This window comes from Myxine glutinosa, unplaced genomic scaffold (assembly GCF_964187855.1).
Source record: "Myxine glutinosa unplaced genomic scaffold, kmMyxGlut1.1 SCAFFOLD_695, whole genome shotgun sequence".
Lineage (NCBI taxonomy): Eukaryota > Metazoa > Chordata > Myxini > Myxiniformes > Myxinidae > Myxine > Myxine glutinosa.
In genome coordinates, this window is record NW_027616790.1 from 50,001 (window position 1) to 73,585 (window position 23,585).

The 23,585-nt window shown below is 46.2% G+C and overlaps 1 protein-coding gene and 1 long non-coding RNA gene across 2 annotated transcripts in view; one reads left to right on the forward strand and one right to left on the reverse strand.

The window, feature by feature from the left end:
- The window catches only part of LOC144889078 (cation channel sperm-associated protein 2-like), a 26,870-nt gene extending 3,322 nt beyond the window's left edge, over nucleotides 1-23,548 (reverse strand). The window contains exons 1-6 of the mRNA XM_078768906.1: nucleotides 23,428-23,548; nucleotides 23,075-23,203; nucleotides 14,291-14,359; nucleotides 13,841-14,016; nucleotides 12,940-13,104; nucleotides 12,649-12,830 (exon numbers count right to left, since the gene is read on the reverse strand). Of these exons, the coding sequence (XP_078625032.1) occupies nucleotides 12,649-12,830; nucleotides 12,940-13,104; nucleotides 13,841-14,016; nucleotides 14,291-14,359; nucleotides 23,075-23,203; nucleotides 23,428-23,548 (842 nt within the window). The remainder of the gene's footprint in view (nucleotides 1-12,648; nucleotides 12,831-12,939; nucleotides 13,105-13,840; nucleotides 14,017-14,290; nucleotides 14,360-23,074; nucleotides 23,204-23,427) is intronic.
- LOC144889079 (uncharacterized) lies at nucleotides 15,929-18,673 on the forward strand. Its single transcript, XR_013621581.1, has 3 exons — nucleotides 15,929-15,991; nucleotides 16,379-16,623; nucleotides 17,390-18,673. It is a non-coding gene; the product is annotated as an uncharacterized LOC144889079 (long non-coding RNA).
- Nucleotides 23,549-23,585: the final 37 nt, after the last annotated feature.

Here is a 23,585-nt window from a genome sequence, read left to right on the forward strand (position 1 = left end):
TGGCAACGAGAAAGTTCGCCAGAACCACTTATATTGGGTGTGTGTTGGAGACAAAGCCAAAAATAAAAGAATTCAAGGTAAAGTTTAAAGAAAGCTTCGTGCACATTTCATGAAGCAAAACAAATAGAAGAATCAAGCATGCACATTCAACATCACCATGTGACAAGGTCTCAAGAGCACCAAAGAAGGGACAATGGTCATATATTTCAGGAGAAAAAACATGTAAGAGTTTATTGGTGGGTGATATAAAACCCAATTATCAGCAAAGTCATGGAATCCATCATTGCTTCAGATATGAAATCTTTCCTCTTCTCCAATGGCTTGATCTCTGATCATCAATTTGGTTTCAGACCTGGTCACTCTACTCTGGACATGCTGCTTCTGCTTTCTCAACAATGGATGGAGGTCCTCAACACCAAACAGGAAATTAGAGCTGTCTCCCTTGACATTTCACGTGCCTTCGATACGGTCTGGCACCCTGCTCTGCTCACCAAACTCTCCTCCTTTGGTATCCATGGAAATCTCCACGCATGGCTGGCGGACTTCCTCTCTGGTCATAGTCAACATGTGGCCCTGAATGGGTTTCTCTCATCTCCTCTTCCTGTTCAGGCTGGAGTTCCCCAAGGTAGTGTTCTGGGCCCTGTGCTTTTTCTGGTCTTCATCAATGATCTCTCTGACTCTCTTGAAAATCCTCTCTATCTCTTTGCTGACGACTCTACTCTCTGTCGCTCCATTCCTCATCCCTCAGATCGGCAGTCTGCAGCCTTCTCACTCTCTGCAGACCTGGACAAAATCACAGACTGGGCAAACAAATGGAACATGTCTTTCAATGCTGATAAATCTCACACTCTTACGAGGTCTCTCCCAAAAGACCGACTGGAAAACCCTCCCATCCACTTTCTGAATAATCCTCTCCAAGAAGTTCTGTCACTCAAGCTTTTGGGTCTCACTATTTGCCATGATCTTTCCTGGGAAAACCACATTTCAAATCTGGCCTCCAAAGCCAGTCGCCGACTGGGCATCCTCCGTCGTGCGAAGTCCTTCCTTGGCACACCTGAGCTCCTCACCACATACAAGGCTTTCATCCGCAGCTCTATGGAATACTGCTCTCCCCTCTGGTCTGGTGCTCCTGCCTCACACCTAGCCCGTCTTTACGCTGTTGAAACCAAAGCGTTCAGAATCATTGGAATCTCCCGCGATGAAGCTAACTCCAAGGGCCTTTCACTCACTCACCGCAGGCAGGTTGGTGGTCTTTCCGTCTTCTACCGACTCCTCTCTGGCCTTGCCCCCCCCAGCCCTCTCTGGGCTCTGTCCCCCAAATATTCCTACAGGTTGCACAAGATCTGCCTGCAACCCTCTTATGGTTAAACTGCCAAAATCAAGACTTTCTGCTCACCTTCACTCCTTCATTCCTCTTTTCTCCCGCCTCTGGAACAAACTCCCTCACTCTCTTCAATCCCACTCCACCCTCCAGGTCTCAAGACCAACCTCATCTCCATCTCATCTGCTCCATCATTTGAACACCTGGCTTTTAAACTCTCTGGTCACACACAGTAAGTCATGGCTGTTGTCTACCGCCCTCCCAAACCACACCCATCATTCCTGTCTGACTTCTCCTACTTTCTGACCCAGCTATGTTCCCTCTCCCCCTCAATCCTCCTCCTTGGTGATTTCAATATCCACATGGACTCCACTGACTCCACGCTAACCACTGACTTCACTGATTTACTCACCTGCTTTAACCTCACTCAACATGTCAACTTTCCTACCCATAACCGTGGTCACATTTTGGACCTTGTCTGCTCTACTGGACTAATTTTGCACCATCTCTCTGGCTCCGACCTCACTCTCTCTGACCACCTTACCTAGCCATCACTCTGACCATCAACATCCCCACCCCAGCACCAAGGCATTATCGCACTATCAACTTCCGTAAGCTAAACGCTCTTTCACCTGCCTCATTCTCATCGACCCTCTCTGAAAAAATGTCCACTTCTCCCTTCGTTGACCTCCACACCCCTTCTGACCCCACTGACTACTACAACCACACTCTCTCCTCCTGCCTTGACCAACTTGCGCCTATAAAAACCAAAACAGTTTCTTTCACCCATTCTGCTCCCTGGTTTACCCCTGAACTCCGCCTGATGAAAACTCGTGCTCGCCAACTTGAAAGACTCCGCAATAAAACAGGTCTCACAGTTCACTCCCAGGCCTACAAGGACCACATACAACACTATAAAGATGCCCTCTCCCGCGCCCGCTCCGCCTACTACTCTCAAATTATCCACTCTGGCTCTGGAAACCCAAAAGCACTCTTCTCTACAATAAACAAACTCCTCAGCCCCCTGAACACCACCACCCAGTCATTCACAATAGACAACTGCATCTCCTTCCTTTCATTCTTCCAACGCAAAATTGAAAACATCTACAACAGCTTGACCACCGCCGCACCTGCTCCCCCTCAAACCACCTGCCCCCCCTTATCCTGCCATCCCCTGTCTCAATTCTCCCCAGTCTCCCCTACTGACCTCTCTGAACTCCTCATCGGAATGAAAACTGCCACCTGCACTCTTGACCCCATTCCCTCCAGCTTTGTCAAGGCCTCCCTTCCTGCTCTCTCTCCACTTATCATTGCAACAATAAACTCCTCCCTGTCTACAGGCATCGTCCCACCATCCCTCAAAATTGCTGCTGTTACCCCCATTCTGAAAAAACCTGGACTAAACCCTGACACCCTAAATAACTTCAGACCCATCTCCAACCTACCCTTTCTGTCAAAGGTTTTGGAACGCGCTGTAGCCACTCAACTCAAACATCACCTCTCTGCCAATAACCTGTATGAAACATTCCAATCCGGATTCCGCTCCAACCACAGTACTGAAACTGCTCTCCTCAAAATCACCAACGACCTTCTCCTCTCCTCTGACGCTGGCATCCTCAACATTCTCATCCTCCTCGACCTCAGCGCCGCCTTTGACACCATCGATCACACCATCCTCCTCACCCGACTTGAAACCACCTTTAACATTACCGGCACTGCCCTCTCTTGGATTAAATCATACCTCTCTGACAGACGTCAGTTCATCTCCATCAATAACTGCAAATCCCCCACTGCTCCCCTCCCCCAAGGTGTCCCCCAAGGTTCAGTTCTTGGCCCCCTCCTCTTCATCCTTTACCTGTCCCCCCTCGGTCACTTAATCCGCCGTCATGGTCTCCAATTCCACTGCTTCGCCGATGACATCCAGCTTTTCATCTCCACCAAGTCCATCTCCACCGCCACCCACTCTATCCTGACAAACTGCATCACTGAAATAAAATCCTGGCTTCAAATCAACTTCCTCAAACTTAACTGTGATAAATCTGAAATAATCATCATTGGCCCAAAAACGCTCACCAAGTCCACCCATAACTTTGCCCTCAACATCGACGGTTTCCCAGTATCCACCTCCCCTCACATCCGGAATCTTGGCATCATCTTTGACCAAACCCTCTCCTTCGACAAATACACTAAACAGATCACAAAGACAGCCTTCTTTCACCTGAAAAACATCGCCCGTCTCCGTCCATCCCTCTCCTCCGTGGCTGCAGAAACCCTCATCCACGCCTTCATCACTTCCCGTCTGGACTACTGCAATAGCCTCCTTTATGGTTCACCCTCAACAATCACCAATAAACTCCAATACATTCAGAACTCCGCTGCCCGTCTACTCACCCATTCCCGGACCCGTGACCACATCACCCCCGTCCTTTACAAGCTTCACTGGCTCCCCATCTCCCAGAGAATCCAGTACAAAATCCTCCTCTTGACCTACAAAGCCCTCCATAACCTGGCCCCATCCTACCTGGCTGACCTCCTCTCCAGACACACTCCCACCCGCAACCTCCGCTCTGCTGGTACCAACCTCCTGACCCCCCCCCCCCCCCCCCCCCATCCGGACCAAATTTAGATCCTGGGGGGACAGGGCCTTCTCCATCGCTGCTCCCACCCTCTGGAACTCACTACCTCACACCATCAGAGACTCCTCCTCACTCACCACATTCAAAACATCACTCAAGACCCACCTGTTCAACACTGCATTCAACATTTAACCCACAGCATCTAACCCCTGACTATCTCCTCTCTTTCTCCCTCCTTTGTGCTTTGAATATTTCCCTATTGATTCTTCTTTTTTGCAATTGTCTTTATGTTTTGTTATGCATTATGTTTTGCACTCTGTCAAAGCGTCTTTGGGCTTCCTGAAAAGCGCTATATAAAATAAATGCATTATTATTATTATTATTATTAAAACAGCTGTTCACCACCATCTCTTATCCTCCCCCATCCAAAACCTTGATCTTTTCTACCCCCGCTAATTTCGGTCCCCTTGTGTTTTATACCTCTCCCCCCTCCCCTTCCCACGCCTCCTGCCCCCAAGCCCTCTCCCTCCCACACTTCTCCCAGCTCTCAAATGTTGTGGTTGTATGCTTCCCCTTCTCTCCCCATCTTGTCTTCCGCTCCGTCTTTTTGTATATTTTGTTTGTCTGGTTGATTTGTTTGTGAAATAAATGTTAGCTCTTTCACGAGCCTCGATTCAGTATCCACATAAAAAAAATAAAAAAATAAAAAAAAATGAGGATGCGGTAGCGGGGGTTGAGGGCGCACAAAATGGCGGCGCCGCGCATGTGGTCGCGGTAGCCGAGCCTGCAGCGGCAGTAGACTGGGGCCTATTCGTGACCCACATGATGGCCTTTATAGTCAAAACGGAGGATAGCTTCAAGGGATTGGAAAATAGACTGGGAGAGAAATTGAGAAACAGCGTAAAAGAATGTGGGCAGAGCATTAACCGCAGGGCGAGCGGGAAAGACACAAGGGTATGCGACGAGGTAACGCGGCTTGAGAAGCGCGGGAAAAGCGAGTTGGAGCAAGGCGCAGGTAACTGGACCGGGGTAGAAATCGCGACCCGGGGTATGGGGAAGCCGGCGACCGCCGAGGTAGAAAAGGAAATTTTATTCGGACCAGCGGTCGTCGAGGGAAAGAAAAAATAAATTCAAATCGAATCAATCGAACCAATAGTGGTGGAAATTGGAATTGGAGACACCGCAGACGTAGAAGAGCACCCGCGGGGTGAAGGAATGGAAATTGCACAAAGTCTGGATTCGCATCGTGATGCTGTGCTTATAAACCAAATGGAAAGTTTGCAGGTGTTGGAGCGAGGAGGAAGAAGCGCCCAAGTGAGTCGGTCTGTGTTTGGCGCAAAAAAAATTTCCGCGCGCTTGGGGTCGCGACGGCACCCGGGCGCTAGTGAAAGGTCCGTGGTGAGATGTACGAGTGTGAATGAATGCACGACAGAGTGTGGTGGTGAGAGTGACATGGAGTGCGAGTTGGTTGTGGCGAGTGAGAAAGAATGCACTTGGAATGGTTGAGCGTGTGCGGGAATGCACACCTGAGTTGGTTGTGGCGCGTGTGCGGAAGTGCACATCGGAGCACGTGAGTGGGTATGTGCAGGAGTGCACACCCGTGGTGAGTGTTACAGAGGACGTAACGGGGGAAGAAAGGTGTGTGATAGAGTGTGCGAGGAGAATGGATGCGCAAGAATGTGCGCGAGTGTGTGGTGAGCTTTATGAGTACACCGGAGTATGGAGTGAAAGAGAATGCACAAGCGAGTACAGTGTTAGAATGCGTGGGATGTATGAGCGGCGTTGGAGCACCGGTTTTGGAGAGTGTGAAAGGGGTCGCGTATGCGTGTGAGCATGTACGGGGAGCATCGACGTTGACCAGGGCAGCGGTTAGGCCGACGTATACCCGACGCGAGCCCTCGGTCCGTGCCGGGCTTTGTGTACTGTGGGAGCCGGCGGGGATCGGTGTCGCGTCGCTCCTGTTCGGAGCGTCGTGCACGATTCGGGCCGGACCCCGCCCTGCACGGTCGCGTCCGCGTTTTGCCAGGCAAAGTGGGCGGCCCGGTTCGAGGGAGGGTAGGAGGGGTCGGAACGGCGCCCCCTTGTGGTGGTGGCGTTCCACCCGGGCAAGGCTGACCCACCGCACATGGGAGCGAAAGGCCCCGCGCCGGGATGGTGCTTTGAACCTTGGCCTGATGAAACCTCCTCCCCTGAATCGGATGCCAGACGGACCCAACCGCAGGAGACCAAACCACCCGAATTCATTGATCGGCTTTGCGAAGCCGAGCTTTGAAAATGTCATGACGCACCGAGGCTCAAGTTTAACGGACATTTGGTAGGGATAGTGAATATGATTGGCAAATTGGATTGGTAAATTGGATTGGCAAATTTGATGGGCAAATTTGATTGGCAAAATTGGAAATTGATGGCAAAAGGTATATGGTGTAGAGGGATGGTAAATCCACCATTCCTCACATCACCATCAGGGCACATGAGCATTAGTTTATGGGGTGGCTGTGCAAACTAGCCCAGGAGGGTTAGGTTATTGTTAGGATTTAGAAAGATGACCATAGGTAACTGTAGAGTTAAGTAGTGACATGTACCTGTAGAGGGGGCGTAGCAGATTAGTGGATTATAATGACGAGGGAGTGCAATAGTATAAGGGGCGACTGGGAAGCACGAGTTTCAGAAGGGAGTAGTCAGCTTAGATGATGCAGTGTGTGTGAAGGAGGTGATTGAGCAGCAGTGGCCGACTAGTGGCCGACTAGTCCGACTAGCAGCAGCAGCAGTGGGATTTAACACTAATACAAGCAGCGTATTGTGAAAAGTGCGATTGTGAGTTGTATTGAATGAATGAGCCTGGGAGGAAAGGAGGGTGCAAGTGCCACCAGGTGTGCAGGTGACACCAGGTGTGTGGGCACAGGTGTGCAAGCGAAGCACAGGTGTATGGAGAATGGTTGTGTAGAATAGTTAGTATGGAATAGATGGTCTGGAGTGAATTGAGTATGGAATAGATGGAATGGAGTATGGAATGGATGGTGTGGAGTGAGTAGTGTGGAATACGTGGAGTGGAGTGGTTGGTGCGAAAGGAGTGGGTGGGGAAGATGGACCCCCTTCACGAATACCCGGGGAGGGTAGTTTAAAAGTAGGTAGAGGGAGTAGGTAAATTGTGGTTGGATATTGGCATCTGTGGTGCAAGTAGTGGCACAGAGTGTTGTGATTGGTGCATGAGTAAAGTGGAATGGCTGGGCATGTGGCCTGTTAGTACGAATGATTAAATGGGCACTCCGCCACTGTTAGTATGTCGGCCAGGTGAGGCCACAGGTAGGCTCTGGGAGGCAGTAGAGTTGTTCAATGGGGCCCGAGGATCCGGAGGACGGACCCGGGAAGCCTGACGCCAGAGAGGGCGGTAGGGGGTGAGAGCGCCAGAGGGCCTTCCCTAGGTAGGTTAGGGTAAGGAGCAGGTAAGCTCAGGAGCCAACTGCAGTGGCGGAGGTGTGCAGGTGAGCGGACCTGCTGGGAGCGCCACACGACCCAGCCTGGAAATTGTGCGAAGCCACAGGGTGAAGAATCGGGGGAGTGAGACCCCAAATTGGTGAGCACCGCAGTTTGGTCAATGGGAGTTCGGTCCTTAGAACCACATAGTGTAAGATGGCCAATGGTTTTGCAGGGAAAGATCCCGGGTAGAGTAAAAGTGTTAAAGTCATTTAGAAGTATAGTTAGGATTGAAATCTCTTCGCACCATCTGCATCCACTCACCTGAGGTGATGACAGGACTCCACACCACTGATTTTTGCAAGTGTTTGGTTGGATTGGAAGACGCATCATGACGTAAGTGTGACATTGTGCTGTAATTCCATCTCTTCCTCCTGAGGAGGGATTGATGAGGAATTGTAATTGGGGGGCAAATTTGGATTAGAGGGATTGGTGACCAATTTGGATTCAGGGAGATATGGGGAAGACGAGACAGTAGTGACAAATTTGTAAATGTGTAGAATTTTGTAAATACGGGGTAAGGGCAAGGGTAGGGTTGGTGACAGGGGGGGGGTGACGTACAGCATGGACGACCTTTCTCCGCTCGCTCCCATGCGCACCTCACCTTGCATTACCTTTATTAATGTGTACCCTTGCGACCTTGCTGCTTGCTGTGTCCTTCCTTCCCCACTCACGGCTTGTTCTTTTGGGTCCGGGGGGAGTGCGCAGGTAGCCGCAGTTGTGTGCCCGAACCACCGCTGCACAGCCTGCCTGGACCGGTACACCACCTTATGGACCGCACGGCGTGCGGCGTAGCACCACTATATGGACCACGGTTCTGTGGCTAAGCACCACACTTATGGACCCCACGTTGTTGGGGCCTGGCCCCTCTGCTGGGACCGGCCATGATGGCCAGAGAAAAGCTTGCTTGCGGACCACGGTGAGGTGGCCCCTATGCCATACAGGTGGACCACCCTTAGTTGGCCCCTGTTGGCCATAAATTTAAAAAATGGACGCATTGTGTGCCTTTTTTATTATTACAAATAGGCAGCAAGCCACAAGAACGACAACATCAAGAAACATCGGGCCAGCAGAGCAGGAGCTGAGAAGAGAGTCATCAGTTTGTTTATTATTGAAATGTGATGACATGTGTGAAATGAGCACTGGATGGTGCTTTTAGTGCTTTGGTGCTGATTGTTGCTTTGTAATGCTCTTGTGCTCGGGGGTGCACTGCAATATCAATTGTGCATCCCCGGGCATGTGGGTATGGTGTATCGGTACAGTGCAGTGCATGCTCCTTCCTCTTGCAAAACATATTTTTGTCTCCCAAAAGACAGGTCCTGGGTTTGCAGTGTACATATTTAGTGTCTTGTAAATGATGCTCCCCACCGGCTTTATGTGTAGTTTGGAAATAATTCCGTGATTCGGTTATCCTGTGGGCGTGAATCTGTTAGGGTGGATGCAACGTAGCAGTGGGACATACTTAATTGTTTTAAAACTGTCGCACTCAGGGTAAGGTTAATAGTAGAGGGTTACTACACCTGAGTGCCACATTAAGTTAAAGTTCTTTCGGGCCGGGACGGCCCTGGAGGAGAGACGGGTGCTGTGTTACGGTTTTTAGAACCTTCACTTTGTAAATTTTAGTAAATGTTCCCTTATAAATGATCCCCTGTAAATATCCCCATTATTTGGCTTTATTAAAGAGCGCACCCTAGTTAGTCCATGTACAACACGTAGAGCACCATAGGACCTCTCTGTAGTTGTTTCATTATTTTGTGTTTTAGTTAAGGATCTGTTCCCAATAGTTGAATCTGCGTTGCATTAATCAAATAAGATAGGCCCCTTCAATTTCCCCAATAATCTCCTGCTCTTCAAAGTGCAGTAGCGGTAGGGCAGCGTTCGCTGCCCTTTGTCTTGGTTTGTTTGATGGCCCCAAGCCGCCATTGAACATGCGGTCTCAGGCCGAGGAAAAAGGGGGCGGGACACAAGAACAAGGTGTGGCACGTCAACTCACCATCAGAGGTGGAGCCAGCGAGCCCTCGCCGGCCAACCAGGGCCGAGGTGAGCCGACCGGTAGGCGTGTCATAGGAGCCGGCGCCTGGATACAAGAACGCCCTATAAAAGCGGCTGCGAGGGACTGCTTTGAGAGAGGAGAGATGAGTGCGAAGGTCCGAAGTGCAAGGTACCAGAGGAGAACACGCTGAATCATAAGGCAGGAGAGTGGGTCCGTTGACAACGACAATATCGCCATATATTCACATTGTCCGACCGCGTGAAACCATACGTGCAGCTGCCGCCGGGTTTCGCATCAAGCCTGGAGCGTGGACTGGAGCGGATCTCGACGCTGCGCATCTGCCTGGACCTTCCTGCCCTGCCATCGGCTTGGACCTCCTCCCCCTTCCAGCCACTCCTTCCTGCCATTCTCTGTTCGTGTAAGTCTGTTTGTTTGTCCGGGGTTGTAAGTAAGACTGTATAGTTAAGCTTGCCCTGTGTCCTTTTGCTCTGTATATTGCTTTCATTTCCTCTTCTTTTGGGTTTTTGTATATAATTAATAAACCCACTCTTTGTTATTCTCTTACTCTGGTTTCCTCTCATTCGATCGCCTCCGTCTTTTCTTCCAATTGAGTACCTATGGCATGATTTGGCCAACCACTATAATCGGGTTTAGTCCTTTTGTTAACGGCCTGAGTCGTGGCTCGCTTCGCTCGGCGTGTCCATTACAGCCGCGGCTCCGGCGGGGCTCATTTCCTCGCTTACCGGAAGGCGCTGGTAATTAGGTAGTAGGACGGATTGGGCTTACAACCCGACTCACCGCTGACCGGAAGTGACGTCATAGCTCCAGGACTCGGACGGCCAGTGTGATAGACGAGGGGATTAAACCCCCCTCGGTAAGGGGAGTGCCGTAACCGAGATCCGTAACAATATATATATGGCGGAAGAAACGATTGCAGATAGGGATGGGGGATGACTGCCTGCTCGACGCCCAGGAGAAAAGAGTGGGATTGAACAGCCTCAGGAAGGCTGTTCCCATATGGACCACATGTACAACAAGAAAGAGCAATCAGAGATTGCAGACCCTTGCCAGGATGTGTTTTTAGTGTTTTTAGTGTTAAAACAAATATGGCGGTTAACATATTTAACATAGTTTTAACATATTTAACAAATATGTCAAAACAAAGTTTTGTACTTGTCGACTTATGACGTCATAATAGAGGCATTTATGACTATCATTAAGATATGATATTCCCCATGGAGAGTTCTTTACAATGAGCCATATCTCAATTTTTTATATGCAGCACTTTTGGAGATATAGAGGTCAAAGTTTTTTGTTTTTTCCAAGATGTCACCCATACCATGCCCAATGATCCGAAATGATGTCATAATTATCATTACAAATTATACAGGTGGAGGTGCACGTCTGGTGAAAAATTCCTGTCAATCAGACCAACGGTTGCAGACAACAACAACAACATGCATTCTTAAGGCCATTTTCCCTGCCAGAGCGGGGGTTAGCCTTGCGGTCCCCATGACAATCTCCATTTTGCCCTATTTTCTGCATCTCTCCTTGTTAACCGCCTTGCCCGCATTTCTTCTTCCACCATCTTTAACCAAGTCTTTCTCGGTCTTCCCCGTCATCTACTTCCTTCCACATTCATTTCCATCACTCTTCTCAACCAGTCACTTTTATCCTTCCTCAACACATGACCAAACCATCTCGACCTGTTCCTCTTCACAGCATCAATCACAGGCTCTATTCCCATCATCTTTCGCAATTCATCATTTGTCTTCCTCTCTCTCAACGATACTCGGCACATCCACCGAACCATTCGCATTTCCACCCTTTCCAGCCTTTATTGCTGCTCTACATTCATGACCCATGTCTCGGTCCCATAAATCATAACACTTCTCGCACATGCAGAATACACCTTTCCCTTCAGCTTCAAAGACACTCCCCTCCTCATCAGCACGCCACTCAGTTCCCGAAACTTCTTCCATGCACCTTTCACTCTAGCAATCGTTGCCGAGTCTGATCCACCTTCTCAATTCTGCATGTCTCCGAGGTAGCAAAATATTTTCACACCTTCCAGCTTCACGCCGTCTCCAAGCTCCAACTCAACATTTCCTCCATCTGCAGGCAGCTCCCTCTGTGCACACCTTACATTTGAATGTAGCTGCCACACTGGTTAATGACCCTCTCAGACCACTACATTTTTGATGAACCCACTCAGCGCACATTGTACATTGAATGGAGTTCACTCCGACACCCTTCCTGCACACAGCACATGGCCACTTCCCAGTTCTATCCAGCTCACCACCTGCTTTACCACTTGCCATCACCTTCGTCTTTCCTATATTCACCTTCAGACCTTTTGTCTCCATACATTCCTTCCACTTGTTCATCTTTTCCTTCAGTCCATCCATACTTTCCGCAATCAACACCAGATCATCTGCATACAACAACTCCCACGGTAAACCCTCCTTTACGTTCTGAGCCAGCACCTCCATCACAGCTACAAATAGTAGTGGACTTAGTACCGACCCCTGATGCACTCCCACTTTCACCTCAAACTCACCACTGTTCCCGTCCTTCGTCCTTACAGCTGTGCGCGCTCTTTTGTACATTGCCATCACTACTCTGATCAACCATTCCTCCACTCCTAACTTCCTCAATGCCCATGTCAATACTTTGCGTGGAACCCTATCGAATGCTTTCTCCAGATCAACAAACCCAAGAAACAACTTCTTCCTCTTCTCCATGTACTTGTCCTGCAACTGCCTCAAAATAAAGAGCGCGTCTGTCGTTCCTCTTCCTGGCATAAGTTGCAGAGAAAATCATATTTATTCTGTGCGGACAAACAAACAAGCAAACAAACGGAATCAAATGCAATACCCTCTCCTCTGGCGAGGGCAATAATAACGTCCTGCCTATGTGGGCTAGCCCACAAAAAGCCCATGCCCTGCCCACATGGGGTAGCCCACGAAAATCCCATGCCCTGCCCACATGGGGTAGCCCACGAAAAGCCCATGCTCTGCCCACATGGGCTAGCCCAGTTGGGCCCCAGGTGGAACCTATGGGCAAATCCAGATGGAGCATACCTGGGGGGGGGGGGGGGGGGGGGGTACACACTTGGGACCCACAAGTTATCCCACATAGGACTCATATGGGCCACAACTGGACGTGCTGGCTGGAACCCGGTGTCGGTCTCGTAAGTCTACAATCATGTTTCAAATTATCCTCTTGTATCATTATATAGCTCTTGTAATAGTATTAGTGATGAAACAAATGAGTAAACTTACTTAAAACTGTGGGTGTAGGCCTGTGTGTGGTCTGCAAGGTGGGGTTCCATCCCAAAATGGGCGTCGGTCCCGTTGGTGCCTGAAAGGTGGGCCTCGTCCCCAAAATCTTTGAAGAAAAGTACTCCGGATGTTGCAAAGGTGTAGGAAATGATGAGAAAATTCACCAAAATGTTCTTCATTTTCTAAACAAGAGAAAAACATACCGAGTTAGTCAGTCATCCCTTCGTCAAATGTAAACACAAAGGTTCCTTGATTACCTGGAGGAATGAAATACATGAAGGAAAATAACACCTGAAGCGTTTTGAAGACCAGCACAACCAGCCTTCGAAATCCTTCCACTCGCGGAATCACTTTGAGAGTGAATAACACGCGGAATTTCTTCATGAATTCGATGTCTTCCATACGGGCGACAGAACTAGTATCCATGGTAACCAGCATCACGTGGGGAATCAGGGCCTGTGAGATGCGATGGGATTCAAAGCAAGCACCATGGTGAGATCAAGCAGGTAGGCTACCAAAACCTCATATTAAGTCATATACAAAATGGCTGATTAACACGGCCTTCCATTTTTGATTAAAACAATCACATCGCTTTTAATCCTGATGCTCAGGAAGGAGAATATTCTTCTTATATATATATTAAAAGGTCAGTTTTGCCTGTGCTAGCACCGCCCATTATACAGGCCACGCCTCGCCCCCAGCTTCACAAGCAACGCCCATTATACAGGCCACGCCTCGCCCCCAGCTTCACAAGCACCGCCCATTATACAGGCCACGCCTCGCCCCCAGCTTCACAAGCACCGCCCATTATCCAGGCCACGCCTCGCCCCCAGCTTCACAAGCACCGCCCATTATACAGGCCACTCCTCGCCCCCAGCTTCACAAGCACCGCCCATTATCCAGGCCAGGCGCCACCATTTTGTTTGCTTCGCGTCGCTCCGAGGTCCCATCGGCCTCTGGTGTACATTTGAAGTATCTTCTATCATTAAATTATAAAGTGAGTGGGTGTGCGTGTGCATATATGAAGAGACGAGTGTTTGCTGAGAAGAATAATGTGAGTGATGCGTTTGTGGAGTTTCAGGTTTTGATTTTATTCACGTTTAAAATTCCCCCATGCTTTGATGCGATAGTGCAAACTGGAAATGCAAAAACCATTATTCTATTGTCGGACTGTATGAAAAGGTTAACTTACCAAAATGGTCAAGGTGAGGTCAACAATGTTGAAATAGTCCTTCCAGAAGCCCTTAAAATCAATGATCCACTGAAGTACGATTTCACAAATGGAGAGAATAAAGATTGGAAGTAATATGTAATCCACCACTGCCCTTGCAAGGACAAAATGGGTACTTTCCAAAATTTCTTCATAACCTGGGAAGGGGGAGAGGAGAGGGGGGGGGGGGGGGGGGAAGAGGTTGAAAGGTGCACATTGAAGTTTCATTGCAGAAAACTCCAGTCGAGTTTTTAGTCTTTGTTGGAAGAACAACTTCCTGTATTGGATGAAGAACTTCCTGTATTGGATGAACAACTTCCTGTGTTGGAAGAACAACTTCCTGTATTGGATGAACAACTTCCTGTGTTGGATGTCGAGATGCGTTGACATTTCATTCAACAATCACAACGGCCTCCAGTCCAAGCCACTTACATGTATCAAATATGAAAAGAAGAAAGCCGAGGTGGATGAGGATAAGAACAAATATCTGGTAGATGAAATCTGGCACGAATGTCAAGGTAAAAACAACAACAACTCAAATAATAATGAAGTTACTCAAAGTCAAAGTCTCACAAACTGATAACCTCCTCGCAAGTGCCATCACGTTCATCCGTAAAAGTTACCAGCCTACGCCGAGGCCTGCATTAGGAGAGAGCTAAATACTGCCAGCAGCGATTTTGCTAGCTAAACACGGATTCTGCAAGAAATGAGCACAAATAGGTGTGCCAAGTCAACTGACATTCCAGTTATGCTATTGTAGAGGTCATTGCCTTTTGGCAGGATCACTAGAGACCTGATACCTGGTACTGGCTGTGCAGTGGCCATCAAAGGCAGGAGACATAATTGGAAATCTTTCGAGAATAAAACAAGTGTCTGTCTGTCTGTCTGTCTGTCTGTCTGTCCCCGAACTACTCCCTCAGTTTTGGGACTGGCCTGCCAAACTTTCTGTGGAACCCTTTTTCCTCCCAACAGGTGTCCTGCGCTGGGAGTTTTCACACCATTTCTCAAATCATTTTTTTAGATTTTGCGCTGCCACCTGCAGCACAGGTACCTCACTAGTTTTGTTTATAAATGATGAGTGGACTTTGCTTCAAGTTTGAATTCTGCAAAACATCTGGCCAGATAACTTTGCCCTTGCTCTTATATCTTTATTCAGCCTCAGACAAAGATTAAAACAGTAGTTCTTTCTTTCTTTGTTTCTTTCTCTCTCTCCTCTCCTCTCCTTTCCTCTCCTCTCCTCTCCTCTCCCTCTCCCTCTCTCTCTGTCCAATTCCATTCCTGACCTTATATATTCCCACCAACTTTAATATGTATAGACCACACCACACATCTGCTAGATGAACGGCCTCGAGAAATACCTTGATCACGTGGTTCACGTATTATAATATAAGGGGTTCGAGGACCATTGACAGCAGTTTTTTTCTTGGCATTGCTTCAGCAAGTTATAAATATCTCAAAAATTGTAAAATGATGGGATGTTATTTCAATTAATATTACATTTCAGTTCAAGTAATTTCCTTGAAGGCAAAGAGCGTACTTCATATTCTAATTTAAATTCTCTCAAATTAATATTCCACGGTGGAGTTGATGATAAATCCCTGAATGTGTTCCATGTTCCATCCATTCCTGACGTTGTTTGAAACATCCATAATTATGATGATAGACGTGAACGGAGACCTCTGCTCTGGCCATTCTTCCCACAGTGCCTATAAAAATAATTTATGAATGGCACTTGCCTCTCCACAGCACATTACGCCACCATGGCTGACACACATTGGCCAGACAGATTGTGATGGCCAGACTCAGAGCCATAGATGGAGAGAGTTCAGTCAACCCGGTTTCAACTGGCCTGCCCTATGATTGGTTAAGCGCTGTCATGTGATTCACAGGTGCCATGTTGTTACCCAACCTCCGTAACTAGCAGAACGTGCACCGCATTGCATGCATTAGCTTCGTTTTTCATCAGTCAAAAAAAAAAAAATGCCGTGCTGTCCGGCATACGGTTTTTCTAATCGTTCAGACAGGGGAAAATCAATGCACCGTTTTCCCCGCAACCCAGATCGAAGGAAAATTTGGGAGATAAAGGTTCGACGAGAAGGCTGGAAACCAAACGACAACTCTTTCTTGTGCGAAGTAAGTGTCCATGCCTCTCACAGACTCAGTCTTACGTAACACTAACTAACAAAGTAAATTTCAAGCCACATGCTTAGGTCAATACACCTGGATATGCTCTGGTCTACGCTATCAGAGTTGATCTCATCTGGGCAGAGATCAGATAGTCATCTGGGCAGACTGGGGGCTAGGCCTAGGGTCTCGTCCAAGATAGATTAGGCCGACCCAGGAAGCGGTGAGGCTAGCCCCGTCCAGTCGACAATTATGAACAGACGTCAGGATCAACCCGTAAATGTGAGTTAAACAGGATTTTTAACCCAAATCTCGTGCCCGTATTTGGCTCAGCAATAGTGACACAGTGCACACACCCCACTAAAAGTTCGTCTTTGTCTTTCTTTTTCTTTGCAGGATCATTTCGACGAGACACAATATGAGTGTCAGAGGGCCGATGACCTGAGGAAGCTCAAGCCAAATGCTATTCCAACGAAGTTTGACTTCGCAGCCCAGGAGACTTCAAAAACGATGCAGGACAGATTTAGTACACGAACCATCTAACAATGCAACAAAAACAATATGACTGGAGCACTCGTATTGTACTTCATCCCTTGATGCTATTCAGTCCCAGATACAGCTAAGCGAGTCCAGTGCCGATGGTAATTATGTTGTTTAAAAAAATTAAAAGAATACCACATGTTTACCATACTTTCTTCTAGAATTTGTAAATTTATTCAAATTTTTAATTTACTAGATAAAAGGCCATCAGAGTAGGGCTTTAATAAATAATTTGATTCTTGAATGTGTGGACATTTCAAAGAGAATCATACATTCTAGCACATGACACACACACACACACACACACACACACACACACACACACACACACACACACACACACACACACACACACACACACAAAAGAGGCAACTACTGAAGGTGCAGCATATTTCAGTATGTGAACTCAAACAGTTTAATTAAGAACATCAATATGACTGGTAATTTCAGTAAAATATATATCTAAAAAATATTGAGCTTTCTGACAACATATTTGCTTGCAAAGACTTGTTAATTAACATCAAGATAAAATCGATGTACAAACTGTGCAATGTGAACAATTCGACAAAGTACAGCCACGCATTTTTTTTTTTTTAAATACAATTAACAAATAACAAGTTTTTAAAGTTTGACAGAGAAGAAAAAGTCGACAGGAGTTTCCTGTATAGTGTTACACTTTCAAGATACTTCTATTAATTTCTTTTTATTGATGTTTAGTTTCTGTATTAAGAAATTCATTTTCTTATATTATTACTTTACGTGTGTAATTCTATCTTGATTTTCTAGTTTGTATGCATGTGTGTGTCAGGTGTGCAACAGATGTTTCTAATCAGTTTTCTTCCACTTTTATTTTGCTTTTTTGAACAGATGGCAGCGAACAGGATATTCCAGATTACCAACCCAACCATGCAGACTTGGATCTGACAAGCAACACCCTGCAGAATGCATCATGTTCTGGTGAGACTGTGAGCTGCGAAGAGAAACTGAAAGCCTTGACAAACAAGATATCAAGACTAAAACAGACTCTGGCCAAGGACAGGAGAGAGAAGAAGAAGGTTCTTAAACAGTGTAAACTGCGAGAGGTGACAGTTTCAAGTGTCTTCAACAAAGATCAGCTTGCCAAACTCAATCATGCAAGTACACGGGGGAATAAATGGTCAGCTGACACTGTCAAAAAAGGTCTTCAATTAAACTTTGCATGTGGAGCGACCGGATATGAGCTGCTCCTTGCCCAAAATCAACCTTTGCCATCAGCTAGATCACTGAGAAGAAGACTGGAAGTTGTCTCCGTGGATCTAGGCATCTTACATGAAGTTTTCACCTTTCTACAATTGAAAGTAGCGGCAATGAGACAAGAAGAGAGGGAGTGTTGCCTCACCCTTGATGAGATGGCGATCAAAGCAGGCCTCCAATACGATGTAAGTTCTAGCTGTATGCGAGGGGATGTTACATTACCAGATCACAGTGGTGAAGCTACACATGCCCGAGTGATCATGCTTTGAGGAGTGACAACGAGATGGAAACAAACGGTGGCAGATCACTTCACTGGGAACGCCATGGATGGAACGAAACTAAAGCCAGTCATTCTGGAAGTCTTGCAGAAAGCAAAAGACATTGAGTTGCATGTCACAGCAATCACATCTGACATGGGCAGTGCAAATCGTGCCCTTTTGAAAGGTTTTGGCATTGCTTGCTCAAAGTTCAGCATGACATTGACTTACCAGCCTGCCATGGGCTGAAGCGCAGTCTCTTAATGAAATTCTTCACTACGAGGTTACACTTTTATGCGAGGAAACAGGGGAATGTGCGTAAAGATAAACTAACTAAATCGAAGTCAAGTTGAGCACGAGGAAGCAAGAGTATGGTAATGCGAGAAGTTGCAACAAAATTGTGATAATTTAAGGGCATAAAACATATAAACGACAAGGAGCCCTCAGCAAGTGGACATAGCATGTTAACACATGGAATTCAAATACATGTATATGTTCAAATGTGTGTACATGTACTTGCTTTGTGTGTACATTCATGAAGCAGTAATGATACTTTAGCAGTTCAACTAACTGTGTGCAATCGGATGTACTATACATTCTTCCTTTTGTAGATCATCTCACCAACATTGTGCAATTAAAGTGGCAAGTTAATCTAAACATAAATTTGTCAGCTTCCTTGTAGCACAATCAATTAATCAGTATGACTTCGAAGATGGAAGAGGAGAGGCAAGAGAGTGAGAAAGAGTGAAGATGAAATTGTGAGAGAGGGGAAGGGAGGCAGTGGAGGAGGAAAGGTGCCGAGATAGGGAAGGGAGAAGTGTATTAAAGACAGAAGAGAGTAAGGAAATAGGAAGAAAGGGATTTTGAGGAGTAAAAATGAGAGGAAAAGGGGAATGCATTGAAGGAAAAAGAGAGTAGGAAGAGAGGAAGTACATAGATGAGGTAGAGACCTAATCGTGTATAAGTTGACGAGTGAATTGAATGAATCTTCATCACTTCAGATATACCAGCAGAAAGTACAGAGTGAACGCTACACATAGTCAGTCATTAAACACGCAAAGGGATATCGATGGATTAACATTAAAAAATAATTAATTCCATCCAATATAGACATAATGGATGAGATACCTGGTGTTGGCTTAGCGGTTAGGGTGCCGGCTTGGGATCCTAGGATCCTGGGTTCAAATCGCGGTCGATCGCTGAATAGTGCGGGAGCCCAGAAACATTTGTTTCACATCTCGAGTACAAAAGGTTTGAGGCCTGGAATATATGCATCTATGATAGGAGACCCCAAAAAGGCAATTCTTAAGTTCTGCAATTCTGCACAGCAACCAGGGGGCGCCACCAAAGACCCCTAAATGTGACTCTTAATTCACAATTTGAGTACATCTTTCAAACTTGTCTTAAAATGTTCTCTATAGGAGTGGAAATCAGAATTCCCAATTCTTAAGTTTTCAATTTGTGTATTAGGTCGCTTAAGAACGACCTAATTAATGCTAATTAACGCTAATTAGCATTTTTAATTCACAATTTGAGTACATCCATGAAACATATGGCAATGTATTCCTTAGGTCATCCTAAATCAAGATCAGTCATTCTTAAGTATCCATTTCATGTATTAACCCACTTAAGAATGCACACTGACAAAAAGGAGAAACATAGATTGTATACAAACACAATGTTTTATTTTTTTATAAACTACACAAAAATGTACTTAGTATGCATGAATTATGCTTCAAAATCAGATCATAGTAAGTCATGTAGTAAATTGGCGTCCTGGTTCTACCGCCCATCAACAATTAAATCTCAAATCTCGGAACAAAAAACAATTTTTAATGTTAATTTTATAAAAATTAATACCTAATGTCTAACTTTTACTCTATTAGCGATATTGCTGTTTTATCTCTGACTATCGCTTATAAACTATTTAACATGTTTAAGCTAATTACCCTGAACTAAAAACAAATTTTAATGTATGTAAAAACTCAACTAACTATATCAACGAAAAATTATTGAATTTATCTCAAACATCAACATGATTGTATATATGTTGTTTTATCCAACATTCCTAACATTATTTTGCTTAAAATTTCAAAAACATTACAAATTCCCTGTCAGGATGCTTTGGATATGTACCGTACTGAATATAATCGTATGAACAGGTTTGGTCGATTGTAAACCTACACATCACCATCATCACCATCTCCTTCAACGTCCTCTTCATCAGAAGATGACTGCGCTAGGACCTCATCATCGTCAGCATCAGCTAATTCTTCATCATCTGGAACGAGCGACTCCGGAAGTTGGTCTCCCTCAAACCAGATGGGTTTATATTGATCTCCCACTAGTTCCCATCCGTCATCCTCTGATGGGTGTTGCTGGATGATTGGCTGGTCAGCATTGGCCCACATTCTTGAAACAAGCGATACACGCTTTATGTGGGCAGCAACCTCTCTTTCGCATGGAGGAATACTACTGGCATCAGCTCCCTTCAGCTTTTCAAGTGGGTTCTTTCCTCTTAACTTGGGCTTGTAAATTCTTTCAAAGGTCTTGAACCTGTAGGCGTTTAACGTTTCCTTCGACTTCTCTTTGGCTCCATACATTATAGCAGTGAATTTCAAGAGTGTGTCCTTGCATTTCTCGCTTGGCAGTCCATCTGTTGACAAAGCTTTGAAAGCTTGCTGTACATCGGGCATCTTTTCCAGCTTATTAAAGGGCTGAACCTTGCCCTTTCTTACAAATGCTGCGGTGTAATCCGAGCCGGTAAAGGCATGGAAGGCAGGGAGGGAACTGCACAGTTGTGGTCCCAGTGACTTGGATATCGCTGTTAGGTCAATGAGCCTCCGATTACGCTTGGATGTAGTACCGACATCCATCCAGATGTGGCTGCTGAATTTCTCACAATGATAGAGCAGAATAACAGCTATGTCCGTGTCTGAGGCGCGTATTACTACATTTCCATTCGAGGTGTCTGCTGCCTTTGCATGCATGCAGATCTTGGTATCCGCTTCTTCATGGTTGTTACTGAGCATGTCTACGGTATCTCGCTTGACCTCTCCTTCGCTTACGTGGAAATGGAAGCACTGGCCTGACGGAACATCTAGGAAGACATCACAGGTCCCAAGTATATGAGCGTATGCTTGATCCTGCCATTCTCTTGCAAGAAAATCAGGAAGTTCCCGTTTGAATGACCTGGACGTTAGCGCTTTGCCGATATCGTTGGGCCTTCTTTGTGCTGGACCAGTAATAATGTAGGATCTGCTGTCCTCGGCTGTTGTCCCCCGTCTGGCTCTTTCTGCATCCTTCAGTGACGGTTGAGCGTAATCATCAAAGGCTACGTGTACCCGGACTTTGGACAATGACAATACTTGGTAGAGTATGCTCCTCGCTAGACCTCCATATGTGGGTGGTAAGTTTGGAGGTAGGGTGTGCAGAAGATATTGTCCATCTACTACGTATGCATTGATCTGTTGAGGTCCGTCTCCTTTGATCTCCTTGCTCTCCAGTAAGTTAAGCAACTTACTTTTATCTGTCTTGACCATGCTCTCATCAGGATTGCACATCGTGAGTGGTACTGGTGTAAGGGGATATTGGAATATATGCTGCAGGTCAACATCACGCTTTGATGCAAGGATTATTAGGCGGCCCATCAAATCACGAGTACACTTCAGAACTGCCACTTTCTTATCCGGTGTTCGTCTATTTCTGGCACATTCGTCTACGAATGTTTTGAGAGGAGCTTTCTTTATGGGTTGATTGATTTAGGATGACCTAAGGAATACATTGCCATATGTTTCATGGATGTACTCAAATTGTGAATTAAAAATGCTAATTAGCGTTAATTAGCATTAATTAGGTCGTTCTTAAGCGACCTAATACACAAATTGAAAACTTAAGAATTGGGAATTCTGATTTCCACTCCTATAGAGAACATTTTAAGACAAGTTTGAAAGATGTACTCAAATTGTGAATTAAGAGTCACATTTAGGGGTCTTTGGTGGCGCCCCCTGGTTGCTGTGCAGAATTGCAGAACTTAAGAATTGCCTTTTTGGGGTCTCCTATCATAGATGCATATATTCCAGGCCTCAAACCTTTTGTACTCGAGATGTGAAACAAATGTTTCTGGGCTCCCGCACTAGAATTAACGCCAGGGGGGTTGACTCAGCCTGCCATCCTTCCAGGTCGGCAAATTGAGTACCAGCTCACTGGTAAGTCCCTGTGTGTCGCAAGAGGCGACCAACAGGGTTGGCGGCAGGAAGGGCATCCGGCCATAAAACATTGCTTCAAAAAGGGGACCACGGTGCCCGAAAAAGGCCAAACCCTGCTCTGTGGGGAAAAATGGCCTCTAGAAGGTGGTTATTTTATAGACATAATGGATGGAGCAAGGAGATTTTTATTCTTCAAACGAAAGAATTGAAGCCCAGCAATTCAACGACCCTCGTTTGGGATGACTGAATGTGAAAAAAACAAAAGCTTAATGCACTGTAAATGAAAAATAATGGATCAGTGAAATTCCAACAAATCTAATCAATACTTGTACGTACATTTGTGTAACAGGGACAGGATTTGCAACTGACTAAACAAATAACAAACAACACACAACTAAACGATGTATGAAACTCAGGAACATAAAAATAAACCCTTCCCCAATAGCAGTAAGTTGCATGCACGCTCGTGCACTTGACCTTGGGTAACAACATGGCGCCCATTGTTTGGTTCGCCAAACTCTCGCTATCTACAGCTCTGGCCAGACTCTCATGAGAAGTTCTCATGATCTCATCGACTAGCCCCACCTACCACATGAGGTGTTCACGCCCACAAATTAAGGTCACCCCCTCCTTCCACGTAACACTTATATCGTATACAGCATGGTGCTGGCACACGGATCCTCCTTAACGATGAACGGTGTCCACATTGCTTCCTGTGAAAATTAGGATGAGAGTTTACAGCTGGGTAGAGATTTGAACCCAGGCGAAACAGCTCAGAGGAGAGTGCACATACCTTCAGGCTATTCTGCCGGCAGATAACCCCAATGAATCTCGATCATGAATAAAAAGGATACTGTTTATGACAAAATTTGCAAATTTTCTGAGCCTGGCAATGTTGACATGTTCATCTTCACAGAACTGCTTTGGAATGCGCTCCGATGGGTACGCCAGTCTTGTATTGCATTCATCAAGCACAACGTCATCTGCAAATATAATGCTTGAATTAGTAGAGAAATGAGGTACTTGCCTGAAAGAGGAAGAAAAAAAATCTCATGGGCTTTCGTCAAGTCATTCGAACTTTCTCATCCAGATACAATCTTTCTCATTCAAATGAGCTATCCTGCCAACCAATGGTGAATGACAGTTACTCAAGATCTAGATAATTGACATGGATTTTAAATCAGGTGGAAACAAGTGTGGCTCAGACCTGGGTCTTCAGTGTGAGATATGTGAGCTTTGTGCCAATGCCGATGGTTCACCCGCCCAAGCAGATTGAACCTCATTACTTGTGCAATCCGGATATTCTTCACTCTCTCGGAGATTGCCATTCCTGCAGTACTTACACACAAGGATGCACAAAGGAAC